The sequence below is a fragment of the Euprymna scolopes genome, chromosome 35 (assembly GCF_053919585.1).
Source record: "Euprymna scolopes isolate OS-2025 chromosome 35, ASM5391958v1, whole genome shotgun sequence".
In the NCBI taxonomy this organism is placed as follows: Eukaryota; Metazoa; Mollusca; class Cephalopoda; order Sepiida; family Sepiolidae; genus Euprymna; species Euprymna scolopes.
Window position 1 is genome coordinate 19,637,338 of NC_136516.1, and position 14,392 is coordinate 19,651,729.

General features: G+C 32.0%; 1 protein-coding gene across 1 annotated transcript; it reads left to right on the plus strand.

Annotated features, from left to right (window-relative positions):
• The first annotated feature begins 507 nt into the window (after window positions 1-507).
• Window positions 508-10,771, plus strand: LOC145259721 (TAR DNA-binding protein 43-like). Its single transcript, XM_080117408.1, has 4 exons — window positions 508-906; window positions 4,373-4,536; window positions 5,375-5,515; window positions 9,100-10,771. The coding sequence occupies exons 1-4, from the start codon at window positions 669-671 to the stop codon at window positions 9,757-9,759; spliced, it is 1,203 nt and encodes a 400-aa protein (XP_079973534.1). The 5' UTR covers window positions 508-668; the 3' UTR covers window positions 9,760-10,771.
• Window positions 10,772-14,392: the final 3,621 nt, after the last annotated feature.

Consider the following 14,392-nt stretch of genomic DNA (forward strand, 5'->3'; position numbering starts at 1 on the left):
CCTCAACTTCACTTCCGGTTGCCCTCTCCGTGGTTTTCTAAATAATAACATTATTTAGAAAAAAGGACATTTTTACTACAAGGAGGAGGGGACGTTTTATTTGAACTATTCCGTATGTTCATCTAATAATAAACAAAAGATATCGTTAAAATTCAATTAAAAACAAAGCAGTAACCGAAAGTAAAGTGGAAACATTAATGATAAAGATAATACAATCTGGACTATAAACGGTTAATTAAAAACATTTCGATTTAAAGTATAAAAATTACTTTCTTTTGCTCTATCTAATAATGCAAATCTCTGACGTCATTAATTGTCTATTAAAAAGAAAAACTATGACGTCACTTCCCCTTTCCGCGGACTTTGTTGTTGCGTTGCTAAGTACTTTGAACATATTTTTTTCGTTTTTAATTTAATAAAAATAGAAAGGAGAAAATCTGTCGTTAATTAAAACAATTGTCGGTTTGCGATTTAAAAATTTAAAAAAAATTGCTTTCTCATTTTTCCAGTTTCTTCCTTTTATGTATCCCAGAATGCAACTGTGCGACGCCATTACTGTCTATCTATGTGTATATATTTTCTCCGTTGATCGTTTCTTAAGTTAATTTGTTCCCCCTCCTTAAAAACCTTTTCTGCTCGTGTTTTTCTTTCTTTCCTTAAATCTAAAGATGAGCCAGTACATCCAAGTGTCACAGGATGATGATTCGGAACCCATCGAGGTACCCACGGAGATGAACGGCACTCTTCTCTTGAGCACATTGTCGGCCCAATTTCCTGGAGCCTGCGGCTTAAAATATCGCAATGAGAGCACGTGTGCAATTCGTGGGATTCGATTAAATGATGGACAACTTTACCCACCAGAAGATGGTTGGGTTGACCGGATTTATAATATTGTCTTCGCTAAAGGTAACCACATGGCTTGCTTTTTAACAATTAATATTAAAATCACGTTAAAGAGAAACTTCTCTCACAGAAAAAAAAAAAAAAAAAATACGATCTCCCTCTCTAGTCGGTCATATTTACGATCTAATCAGAAAACCTGTTTAAAAATTTCGCTAGTTTTACAAATATTAATTTTTGAAGAAATATATTATCTCTATTTAGTATATCAATATTCCCTTGTAATATGTCTAAACTCCTTATATATTTTTCACACTGATCATTTCCTTATTAAACTATTTTTATATAATTAATACACTTCCATCTTTTTTAACCAGTTTTTTTTTAAATTTATTTTAGTAACGTACTTTACCGTGCTATAATTTTCCATGGTATTTTCAAGTTAAATTCAATGTTTATGACAGATTTTGTTTATTAAATTGTTAGGTGGACGTGCAGAATGGTACAAACGCCCATTAAGAATGACTTTCTAAATGTTGTTCGAGCTCGTTTCGTAAACTAAACAGGTATCATACAAAAGTAAGCTACCGTGCTGATATAAGACGTCATTATTTAGAAACCTATTCGGTGCTAATGCACTTACTGATCCGCGCTATTTTTTTAAATCGTATTTCCAACTTTAATTAAAGTTTTTTTTTGTTTTTTTTTTATATTATTCAATTGTAAGGTTAAAGTACAAAATAGGTACAAAACGCCCTCCCCATGTTAAGAATGGCTTTTTAAATAACGTTATTTTAGCACGGATCAATGAGTGCCACCTATTAACATGTTGAGGGGAGTGTTTTGTAAATATTTTGTATTTTTACCTAACAATTCAATAATAAACGGTGCACGTGTACGAGAGGTACCCTATTTTTTTTTTTTTTTTTTTTTTTTTTCAGCGGATTATTGTCGAATTGGCACTAATCTATCAGATTCTGAAAATAAAATAATAAAATGAACAAGTGATATATAGAATAGGTACAAAACACCCTCCCCTCCCCATGTTAAGAATGGCTTTTTAAATAATAACGTTATTTACTCTGCACTAGTACCAATTTTGCAATATTTTGTGTACATTTTTTAGTTAAAAGTACAAACTAGTTAAAGCTCTCCTCCCCATTTTAAGAATGACTTTCTAAATGTTATTTCAGCATGTTTCATAAACTGCACAATGCACAATTGCACAAGTACCAAGAAATGAATAGTCCAAATGTTTATCAAAAGCACTTATTTTATTTTCTTATTCTTTATTTTATTTTTTTTTTTTCGTTATTTCAAGCGAGCGCTCTGCTATTAAAAAATTGTTGCTTTAAAAGTCTTGTAAAACCAGATTCGGTTCAACATGGGGCTGGATTTTACTCGGTGTGATACCTCATATCTTATGTTAATGCACACATGCAAAACACCCAATAAAATATACAGATCGGTTGAAAATAAAATTTTCGACTTATGATATTTAACTTGATTTTTGAGTTGGTAAACATACGACATCGAGGCTTCACATCGAGTAAAATCCAGCGCAAAAGTTGAATTCGTTGTCGGAACTTGTAAGCGAATTTTATCGAAATTAGTCAGTTGAAGTTATGGAGGTTAATATGTATAAACATTCGATAAATTAAAAAATATTTTAATCCAATGGTTTGTTTTACGGTGGAATTTTTTAAATTACGTATAACTCCCTTAAAATAGAAATAAGAATCCCGAAAAAAAGACAAGCATTTGTACTTTTGAAACTTCACAACAAACCATCTCGAAACAACAAAAAATTGTTTAAAGTGCGAAAATCACAAGTACTTTTTACAAAAAAAAAATGTGCCAAAATTAATTTAATTCTAAAATATTTTACCTAAAATGAAATTTATAAATAAATATCATTTTATTTGTAAAAAGGGGTTGATCAAATTTATTTTCGCTTGCCAAAAATAAAGCCTTTTTTTTAACATTTACCGACACTATACATTTTTGATCAGACTGATACGTTGTCGCCATGTTTTTCGTAAACTTTCGACGAAAATATAATATAACCACTTTCAACTTTAGTAAAACAAGATGGCGACCAATGAAAGCCATGAAATAATACATTGGAAAAAAATGTCTTAATGTCAGGAAAACTGTTTGTCGGCGGTCGTTTTTAATGTGATATTTGGTTTCAGCAGACCCGAAAACTTATAAAAGTTGTCATTTTAAAGGTGTGTTGAGTTGGAAATAAACTGCGAATCTGCATTATTTTTTATTTATTTACTTATTAAAAAAATTTTTTTTTTTTTCGGTGGAGGTAATGCTTGGGAGAATTGACTTCCTCCTCTCAACGTACAAAGTTCTAAAATGTGTGTAAATGTAGGTCATGCATGCTGTCGTCATCACGTGTGTCATCAGAATGTTTAAAACAACTCATCATTTCGACGATTTATTACTCAACGCTTGAGAAACATTGCACTTCGCCTCATCTTCCTCACGCGGAACAGGCAGAAAAAGAAAAAAAAATTACTAACAATTCACCTTTTTTAAAGGTATCCATAATATCCGCCAAGCAAGCAGAAAAAATAGGGCATTTTATACTATATACAACAATTAAAAGAAAAAAAAAAAGTCGACAAAAAAACGCAAATAACAAATGTTATCAAAAGCAAGATAAGTTACTCTTCTACCTAGCTGGATAAGACTTTAATGTTATTTATTTTAAAGTATTTTAACTTATCTTGCCTTTGGTAACATTTTATTTGTTTATTGACCACTTTAGTTTTGTCTATAGTAAAAAAAATGCCCAAGTAATCATTAACTGATTAAATTGGATTAAGAAACATTCGCTGTTAATAATTTTTTTTCTCGTATTAGTGATCTTTATTTTGATTTTAGTCAGTGTTGAGATTAAGAAAGGAGCTGACATAATGTTGACACGCTGGTTCTTCTTAGATCACCAAAGTTAAGCAATGTTGGGTCTCATTGGTACCAGATGCTATAGGAAGTTGTTAGCACCTCCTTGCATGACCTGCAAAATCATAATGACCAGGCTATTCATACAACTGGGGTCCGGTTGTGAAATTAAGTTGATATTCCTGAGACAGCTTCTTTTGTAGAAAGCTAGTTCCATTGCATGAATGCCGCAGGATTTTATTTCTTATTTATTTTTTTTCTAAGGAAAGATAATAATTGGAAATTATGATGGTGGAAGGTAATAAGTTCCGGATCCTTATTTAAATTCTTTCAATATTCAGAGAATCTGATATTTCAGATTTAAAAAAAAAAAAGTCAGACTGATTCTGCACATTTTCAAAACTTCCGACTGTACCACTCTTAAGAAAGTGTGCACTAGAAAAATCTAGGACGCTTCTGCACCAATAATTCCTATCATTGCGATGTCACTTAAATAATATGAAATGAATCTGCACTGAAAATATTAACTATTACAGCATTTAAAAAATTATTTTTCAACTTTGATGATTTCATGATTATGGCAAGAATTGTTTAAAGATGTTTTCTTTCTCTTCAGATAATAAGAGGAAAAGTGAAGATGGTCTTGATAATCCGGCAATTAAAACAAAACGCATGGATAAAAAGTGCACTGATTTGATTGTATTAGGTTTGCCATGGAAAAGTACGGAAGATGATCTCCGCCAATATTTCTCCCAATTTGGGGACCTACTGATGGTGCAGGTAAGTTTCACTTTTAAGATTGGACTTGTTTTAGTTTGTTTTATTTTTTAATACCATTTAAAAGGTTCGCTATTGACATGTTAAAAAAAAAAAAATCTCATGATTGTAAATAATTTATCAAATTATTTCAACTATTTTCACCTTTCATGCGCATAAACATTTTGGCTAATTTAACCTCTGACATGTCTAACTTTACAAACTGCACAGAATTTTGTACAGAAACCTCTATTTAATTTGCAAAAGTGACATGCTCTCATTCCCTCATCGATGACCAGGTAGAAGTCTTAAGTAATTTTTAGTTGTCTTTGCATCGTTCACACTGAGAATTGAACCTTCAACTTCAAAGTGTCACTCACAACTAAATTTTGCCGAATACAAATTATCAATCGTCATCTCAAAATTTAAGAAATATTTTTTGTTTTAACCTGAAGACTACAGTATAGATTCATCAGTAATTAATAGGGCTATGACAACAGCATATTCTTTTCATTGTTTTGACTCTCGAGTGTATATCCATTGATATCTTAGATGCTTTTATATAGTGATGTGGTTCTGTTGATTATGTTTGCCTAAATGTTGGATATATACTCGAGTCAAAATAATGAAAAGAATATTCTGTTTTCATAGCCCTAATTACTAAAAACTTTAGTTTTTACCATAAAATATTCAGCGATTTTATTTTTGTCCATTTGATTTTTTTTTTTTTTTTTTAATTTTAATGAATTGAAATAAAAATCCAATAAGAAATTTCAAAACCATACATCATTGATAATTAAAAATGTCACTTGTTTTTAATACAAATTGAATCATTTTATAACTTTTTTTTGGTAATTTTTAGGTTAAGAAAGATCTCAAATCTGGCCAATCGAAAGGATTTGGATTTGTGAGATTTCAAGAATATGACTCGCAACAAAAATGTCTAAATCTCAGACACATGATTGATGGGAGATGGTGCGATGTGAGGATTCCAAATTCAAAGGTAACATTTTTAAAAAAAAATTTAATTCAAACTTTACTTTATTTTATTCATTTTTTTTTTTTTTTTTTTTTTTAGATAGACTGCTGGTAGCACCTGCAAATTGTTTTCATCTCAATCTATGTATTTTTGAAATTATTTTATACAAGATGTTTCCGCAGAGTTTGACAATTGATTAAAAGAAAGCAAAAATAGGCAATAAAAACAAAAATTGTATATGCAGAGACACGTTTGTTATTTCGCAACAGTTAGTGTTCCCAACGATGCAAAGTTGAACAGAGCTGAGAAGAAAAAGATAACAAAATAGCAAAGTTTTGTGAACAACATGAAAAGAAACTGGAAAGTTAGGAAGATCTCCATTTCAGTAATTGGACGTAAAATCAAATTTAATAAATTACCTTGCAAATTAAACCCAATGAAACCACTGCAAGAAAGATACAAACAATTGCATTGATTGCTAGAATCTTAAAAAGCTTTCGCGTTTGAAATATGAGATAGGAGATGAATGTCTGATATCTAGCAGGATATCTCCTCCCCAACTAGAACAAAACGATAAACATTAATTTTCAATGTAACTGTCGTTAGTAGAGATTACCATCATAAAGGAGTAAAAGGAATCTTCTGCTTTGGTAATCTTGTCCTTGTTTATAAGGACTAATACTTCTGATGACAGCCTTTCATGAAATGTTGTGGGCGTGCTTGTTAATCTTGGCTTGAATCATGCCCCAGAATAAATAGTTGAGGGCAGCCACAAGTCTGCCGACCAATGGTGAGAAACATTGAGCAGCCATGCCTTGGTTATCTTGGCCTTGTGTGCAGGAGTGTCGTCCTGGTAAATTTTTTTTTTTTTTTTTTTTTTTTTTTTTTCATCTGAACGTCCCGCAGCAATCTTGTCTCTGCATCTCATTTTGTTTACTTGAGTGTCGGATTTTGCTGCAACATCTTGTGAATATGAAACTAGAAATTGACAGAATTCTTAGAAAAATAAGAATGCCTGATGCCAATTTGAGTGTTTAATTTTTTTTTTTTATTATTATTATTATATTTAACTTTAACATTTACTAAAAAATCATTTTTTAGAATTTGAACTTTACTTTTAATTTTGAAGCAAAGTTTACATTTTTCTTTTTTTTTCTTTAGTTATAAATTGTAAGCAGTTTTCAGATAAGACTCATAACTTTGATGCACTATTGGTATAAAACAAGCATGATACAACTTTAATCTTGCTGAAATATCGCTACAGGTCATGTCTCCATAATTGCATACCTTTTTAGAGTTGAACGCAACTGAAAAGAATTATCGGAAAGCCAATGAACTCGGCAACAGCATTGTTTGGTCACTAGACGTTTTAATCCATTAAAAAACTGACAAAAATTATAGCATTAACTTAGAATGAGTGTTTTTATGCCAAACTTGTAGAGTAAATGTGATATTGTGGTGACTAATCTTTATGCATCAAACAAATACAATCTAAGTAAACTGGAGATCTTCAACCATCACTGCCTACCCCGCTTCCACCGGCAAGTTCATCCCCAAGAGTAAGATTCACGCTTGTTGCAAGATCCACTCCATCCAAAAATCTCTCCTTGCCAAATGCCTTTGTTGGTTCGGCCATGCCCTTTGATGACACCCAGGTGACTTCATTCGTGAAGTCATCAACCCAGCACCACCACGAGGTTGGAAGAAATGTCACGGTGGTCAACTCAAAACCTCAGGACAATGAAGTGGCATGCTGAACTAATTCTGTGTCTTTACCGTCATGGTAACACTGTCTGGTCAGTTAGTGTTCGGGATGTGAACTTGTTGAAAAGAACTGGCCAAACCGACCCAGAGTGAATGCCACAGATATGACCATGAATGGATATGATAGTTTTTAGTTTGCTGCACTGTATTATAATAAAGGTTCATACAAAATTTCAGCCAGATTGGCCTACTAGTTTCTGAGAAAAACTGGGACAAAGAAATATAGAAAATTCGAAGGATTGTGTAGATAGTCAGAAGATGAATACGTTCAAGAGTAAAATATTAAGTCATGCAAAAATCAATGTTTTATATTCAACATGCTTCAAATGTCGGTATATGTTGAACAGCTTTTCAAAATTGACTTGCAATCTATTTCTGATCAGGTATTTATTTATCCCTCTTTCCCTCAGGTCCACTTTTATTATTTCTTATATTTTTATTAGTTTACCTCTACCAACTGACCCTTTTATCTCAACTTTTCTACATCTATTAATCCCAACAGTATGTGGCCATACAATTGAAGATGAAATCTTTTCTCTGAGGTCATCAAATCAAAGCCTGCCTTTAAGGCTCTCATTGTATGTACCATCATATCATTTCTCTTGATGCAACGTTTCATTTCCATGCATCATCACGTTGCATATGTACACATGCATAATGTTTAAAAACTTTCATAGCCTAATTTTATATAATTTTGCTATCAAATAGACTGTGCTAATTTTGATTTTTGTCCTAATCCAAAGTGCCCCTTTTAAGGGGATGGATTTTCCTGACCTTAAAATCTGACCTGAGGAAGCAAAAAAAAAAAAAATTTTTTTTTTTTTTTTTACACAAATGTACTTTTGTGTCTGGCAGTGTTCTTTAGTAGATTTTGTATCAGAATGTATCAAAAATCGATAATCAAAGAAATCTGATTAAATAAAAGGAACCGTCTGATTTTGACCAAAGTTATTTATACAGCCTAACATTGCAAGTTCTTAAGTTTTATCACTGCACAACTAGAAAGGCCCAGCATATGAAATCAGGTTCTCTACAGTGCAATATAGACTACAGTGCAATGTGGACTAAATTGCTGCAAAGAGGCATGTGAGCTTCCAGTGCACTGTAATGGGTCCCTGACTACAGCAGTCAATCAATTGATGTAATTGAAAAATGGTCGATTTCAGATTTTGATGACAATAAGTTTTGGACATATGGGACATTTGTTGCTATTAATGCAATCCAAAACAATGCCGGGTCTTCCTGCTACATACACACACTTTTATGTTTGGTTTTACCCCTCCCTCCCCCTAAAAAAACTCTTTGGATTGGGATAAAAATTTGTCCTTCATTGATAAAGACAAGAAATATTGATAAAACTATGCAGAATTTCATCCTTGTGGGAAGACTAATAGAATATTTCCTCGTTTTGTTTTTTTAATAGAAAATTAGTGTTTTAACTTTTTGTCAATAAAACTATGCATTTGTTAAATTTTTGTTTCTACATTTTGATTACAAACTCTTTTTATTTTTCTATTTTATTTTTTATTTTTTTTTATTTTTTGAACAAATCAATAAAAATCTATTATAAATGTGTATTCATCATCGCTGATTCAACCGGAAGTAAGTTTTTTTGTCATTGCTCATTTTAGGGTGCCTCAAGTCCATTTGATCCAATTTTATGTTCAAAATCTTATTTCGAATGATCAAGGAATTCTGAATCTTGTATTAGCAAAACTTGAATCTTAAGCAAAAACAAAATTATATTCAACTTCATAATTTCCTTCGTGAAGGAAGTTCATAAAGTATGAACACGCAACTGCAGAAATTGTTTTTATACATGACTATTTTGTTTTTTCTTGTAGGGAGGGAGCCAACATCAAGTCAACAGTAAGATCTTTGTTGGACGTTGTACAGAAGACATGACCGAAGATGATCTGCTAACTTATTTTTCAAAATATGGAGAAGTCATTGATGTTTTCATCCCCAAACCATTCCGAGCATTTGCTTTTGTCACATTTTCCGACCCGGATATCGCACAAGCCCTCTGTGGTGAGGACCACATTGTGAAGAATGTGAGTGTCCATGTTAGCAATGCTCTTCCGAAACCTGTGGACAAGCACAACCATGGCGGCAACATGGGTGGGGGTGGCGGTAATTGGGACCGTCGTAACGGACCACAAGGAAACTACAATCAGGGCTATGGTCAAGGGGGTTGGAACCAAGGAAACCGCAACAACAATGGAAATATGAACGGCCCGCCTATGAATTTTGGAAACTTCCAAATTAATCCGGCAATGCTAGCTGCTGCACAGGCTGTCCTGAGTGGTTCGGGAGGGTGGGGACCATTGGGAATGGGTCAAGGTGGGGGTGATTCAAATAACCAGAGCAGTTCTCAGAATTTTGGCAGCATTGGTAGTGGCCCAAATAATAGTTATCTTGGTTGGGGAGGTCCTTCCGAAAATGGTCAAGCACATTCGAGCTGGGGCGGCTCTCACTCAAAATCAGGTGGGGGATGGAATTAAACCCTGATTTAAAAGAAATATTAAGTAAAAAAAAAAAAAAAAAAAAAAATTATATATATATTGAAAACCAAACCATTAATCATAAACTATTTCACCATTCCTTGATTGTTTCGTTTTTGTTTCTGAGAGTTACCGAAAATAAGGTTTCATTATCTGTCAGGGACATTCACTTTGTAATTTGTATGCTGAGTTATCTGAAGGATTCAACTCCTCCCTTTTCTCCATATTTTCTAAATTCTGTCGGCAATTCATGAATTGCTTCTTCCTCTCTTTTTAAATGATTATTGAATGTTGTAAAAAGACGTTTGTTACAATATTCTATATTTTCTTTTTTTTTTTAATCGCCCCATTTACTTATAACGGGTTGGGGGGATAGAAAAAGCAATCTGCTGTATAATTCAATATTTTTTAGCTTCTCATTCTTTTAGAAATTTAAACTCTTTTTGTTCTGTCCTTTCCGTAGTCCGTATGTGGTTCCTCTGAATGTCTTGGTTTGGTGAACTTCATCTATTTCAAAAACAAAAAAAGAAAAAGGAAAGATCTTTCCAGTAAATTCCGAATTGTTGGGTGTCGACTTTGAGTACATTCCCATCCCTCGTGTTTGATCATCTCCAAAAAGTTAAAGGATAAAAAAAAAAAAACACGCCTACAAAATAAGATAACAAACCGCTTGTTAATAAAGAAAGCAATCCATTCAGCTCCTTATAAGGGACCCTCCTTTCTCCCTTCTTTTTACCCCTCCCATCCCCATTTATTTAAGGTGTTAAACTGAATGCAAGATTGTAGGTGTCTCTGGTCTGGCTCAGTAAAACTGCTAGTTGTGTGACGGGTAACAATAAAAAATAGTTACCCCAGTGGATTGCACGCAAAGACTGATGCAAGCATGACGGATGTGAACAAACTGAATCGACTTTGTTGAATGGGTGACGGATGTCTCCTTTTCTTTTGTCCCCTGTGTGTTGAATGGGAGCTGATCTGTAGAAAGTAAATAAATTTCAAATGCATGATGGTCTTCTGTTTTGTGCAAAAGAGTTTTTTTTTTTATTATAATATACAGGTGTGTGTGTGTGTGTGTGTGTAATTTGTTTTATTTGTGAAAAATGTCTTTATTTTTATAAATATATTTTTCCCGGAAGAAAAAAAAAATCGTTTAAGAGCATTTTCTTTTATGCTGAGAGGGAACGAGAGCAAGAAAAACTCTACGAGTGGCATGAATACTACTGAAGGTGGTATACGTTTGTTAAAATTCGTTTGATTCCATTGTGAAAATGGCTGCTGGAAGTTACACACTCTATAGTTTAGCGAGTGACAATTGTTCAAAGGACTTGATAAAAAAAATTTAAATCAAACAAATTAAATTGAATATTATAACGTAAAATATTGAATTTCAAGTAAAATAAATGATACCTAGGTAATTGCCATGTCTCAAATAGTAACTTATCCAAAAATCATGGAGAACGATGAGATAGGAAAATAATTATTCATGAAAAGACATTTGTAAAATAATCTAACGATTTGGCTTCCAAATCTAACAATTTTGAGAGTTAACAGGGGACGTAATTGAGTTTTCAATTCTCCATAAATTCAATCGGTTATTTATTTATTTTATAAAAAATATTTAAAAATTCAAACAGTTAATAATTTTAATAAATTCATGGTATGTTTAATTTCTTTTGTTTTCTGAATAAATTGTCTGCTTCAACTTAGTTACTTCCCCTTTTGCTTAGGTCATGTGACCCCCTAATGTCCGACCCAGCATGTAATCTTATCAAACATTTTTATCCTCATCGGAACTGTTTTTTATAAATAATTATTTTTCTACCTCCTTGTTTTCCATAATTTTGGGATATGTTACTACTTGCGACATGACAATTACGTAGATACCATTTGTTTTACTTGAAATTCAATATTTTTTTGTTATTATAATATAGAGAAGCGCCAATTATGTTTTACTTAAGCGTTGAAATTTTTAGTGGTTCAATTTTGAACAAAACTTCATTTGTGATCAGTCGAAACTTGCAGTCATTTTCTTAAATATAAATGTACATACTTACATTGTCAATTTTCTTTTTATAAAATATTTTCAAAATTTCTCGCAAATTGTCTGACTTTATAAGTGGTTTTGTCAGTTTTACAAATGAAGTCCTGAATTGTTGAGCGCATTTTTTTTTTCTTTTTGTTATTGGTAAAAAAAAATATTGTTGATATCACATCTTTGTAAAAAAAAAAGTCGAGTAGGAAAAAAAAGGGGACAAAGTTTTAGTGTATACTATTTACAATAAGACTGAAAAGAAAGAGGCAAAAAAAAAATGGAATTAAATTTTGGTTTGTCTTTTGTATTGGAATTCATTTCAGATTAACTTCCTTTGTCGATTGAAAAGGAACTGGAATCGAATAATTATATTGATTATTTTTGTGCCATTCTTGGACAGGATGAGGATAAAAAGGATTTAATATTTTGATGATGAAAGATGAAGTTTAAAGATTTTGTTAGTGCAAATCTTGGTATGCCATCTTTGTTGTGAAATGTATTTAACGACTGTGTTATGGGTGATTCATTTGACTTCCAAGCGACAATGTGTTATGGGTGACTTGAAGTGTGAATCGGATGTCACTTTATTTTTGGTAAGTATCTTGAGCGAATCCCAGAACTGCACGGTCCTGCGATGTTTGAGATCTTTTGGTTTCTCTGATATAATATTCCTGTAGAGTTGCTATTAAATAGCCTTCACTTGTGAGAGAATTTCTTCAAGTGAGCCTTTAAATATTTTTTTTTAAATTTTATTTTTTTTTTGTAAATCATGCAGAATTCCCTCTATTATAAAATCTGTACATACTAGTGAAAAATATCCTATTTCAAAAATCAAAATCACATCGATCAAGTTTTTTTTTTTTTTTATATACTAGCATGGATGGAGGTGTATGTAGAGCAAAAAAGTTGTAGTAGGAAGGTAGGCTCGACCCCATACCACAAAGGAGGAAAAGAAGGCGGGGGCTGACATCTTTGCTGTTACAACCACCGCCAAACCGGAAGTGACAGGTTTTAATTAAGGCTAGACAATTGAAAGATGACTTATCGGCGAAAACAGCCCCCCCCCCCTGTAGAAAAGTGCTCAGTTAAAGGTGAAGATATTAATGTTTTTAGTGAATTTTTCGATATTTGTCGTCTGAAAGGTTGAACTTCAAAACGATACTGATCTTGTAAAAATCCGTCGCCTCTGTCGAAAGTTTTAGGCAGACATGCAAAACATACATTTATATATTGGTAACTCAAATTTTCGACCCAAACTAATTAAAAAGCTTGCCCTATCTCTGAATACCCTTTATGTAAAATTTCCAATGTTTAGACCAGAAATTGTCCGAGTAATTTGGAAGAAACTGAAGCGGTAAAATTTTTAACTATGACCCCTTAACATTTATTGTTTTGGGTTCAAATTAAGTCAAGTTATATCCATGTCCAAGGAACCTATATCTAAAATTTCAAGTGTTTAGACCCAAAATTGTCGGAGTTTGGTAGAGTTCTCAAAGGTCAAAATCGTTGAACTTTGACCCCTTAACGAATTTCTGGCTGAAAACCGATTACAAAGATTTTCCCAAATCTCCATACCCTGTATATCAAATTTCAAGTCTGTAGACTGAAAATTGACAGTTATTGTGTAGGGAAATGTACACACACAGACACTTTCACTTTTCTAGATATATAGATTTGCTTAGAAAATTTTCTAAGAGGAGCAACAATCTCACATTGCCATCTTGATAATAATTTCAAACAAGGGCGGTAACTCGACAATTTAAACTTGCAAGATTTTTGCAATATCTACAAGTTCCCATTAATTGCTTTGAAACGACTTTTTCTATAAAAATTAAACTTTATTCAATCTGCAATTTTTGGAATATTTTCGTTCCATTACGGGTATGGACATCATACGGATTTTTATTTTTTTTTAATATGGGTGAATTGAATAAGTTTTATATGCATTAAGAAAAAAAATTTGTTAAATATAAATAATAGCAAAATGTGATTGAGTCGTGTTGTTGCTTGGTGCTTGTACCTTATAATTAGATAAAAAAAAAAAAAAAAAAATGCATTTTCCAGTAAAAACAATATTACATGTGTTGGAAAAAAAAAAAAAAAATTGAAAAATAACTAAGAAAAATAAGAAAGTTTATTGATGCATGCAGATTTGTTAAATTCCGTATGACAAACTAACTTTTCTCCCTTATTTTCACTTAACTTTTGCTACTTAAAATTAGGAAAGATAATGAAACTTTAAAAAAAATTCTTAATTATTTTTTGAGATTTTTATTAATTTTCCTCTGACATAATTACGTAATATTTTTTATTTGAATACATTTTAATTTTTTTTTTTTTTTTTTTTTTTTTTTTTTCTTGCAATTATAATACACAAGCACCGCTTGATATGAAATGAAAATATTTACCAAAGATAAGGGACTTGTCAATTCATAGGTTGGATCTTAGATGATGTAATTTTTGTATAAGAACAGCTCCCCCATCCCTTTTTTTATTTTTATGAAGTAGTTATTTTTATTGATAATATATTGATGATTTAAAGTGTTTCACACTCTCCCACTTTATACAGTGGAGTTTGGAAGAAAAAAAATATTTTGAAGC

Excerpts from the sequence above, each read along its gene's own strand:
- LOC145259721 (XM_080117408.1), top strand. The coding sequence starts at position 669 with ATGAGCCAGTACATCCAAGTGTCACAGGATGATGATTCGGAACCCATC. Across the intron at positions 4,537-5,374 it reads GGGACCTACTGATGGTGCAG|GTTAAGAAAGATCTCAAATC; the intron begins GTAAGTTTCACT and ends GGTAATTTTTAG. Across the intron at positions 5,516-9,099 it reads TGAGGATTCCAAATTCAAAG|GGAGGGAGCCAACATCAAGT; the intron begins GTAACATTTTTA and ends TTTTTCTTGTAG.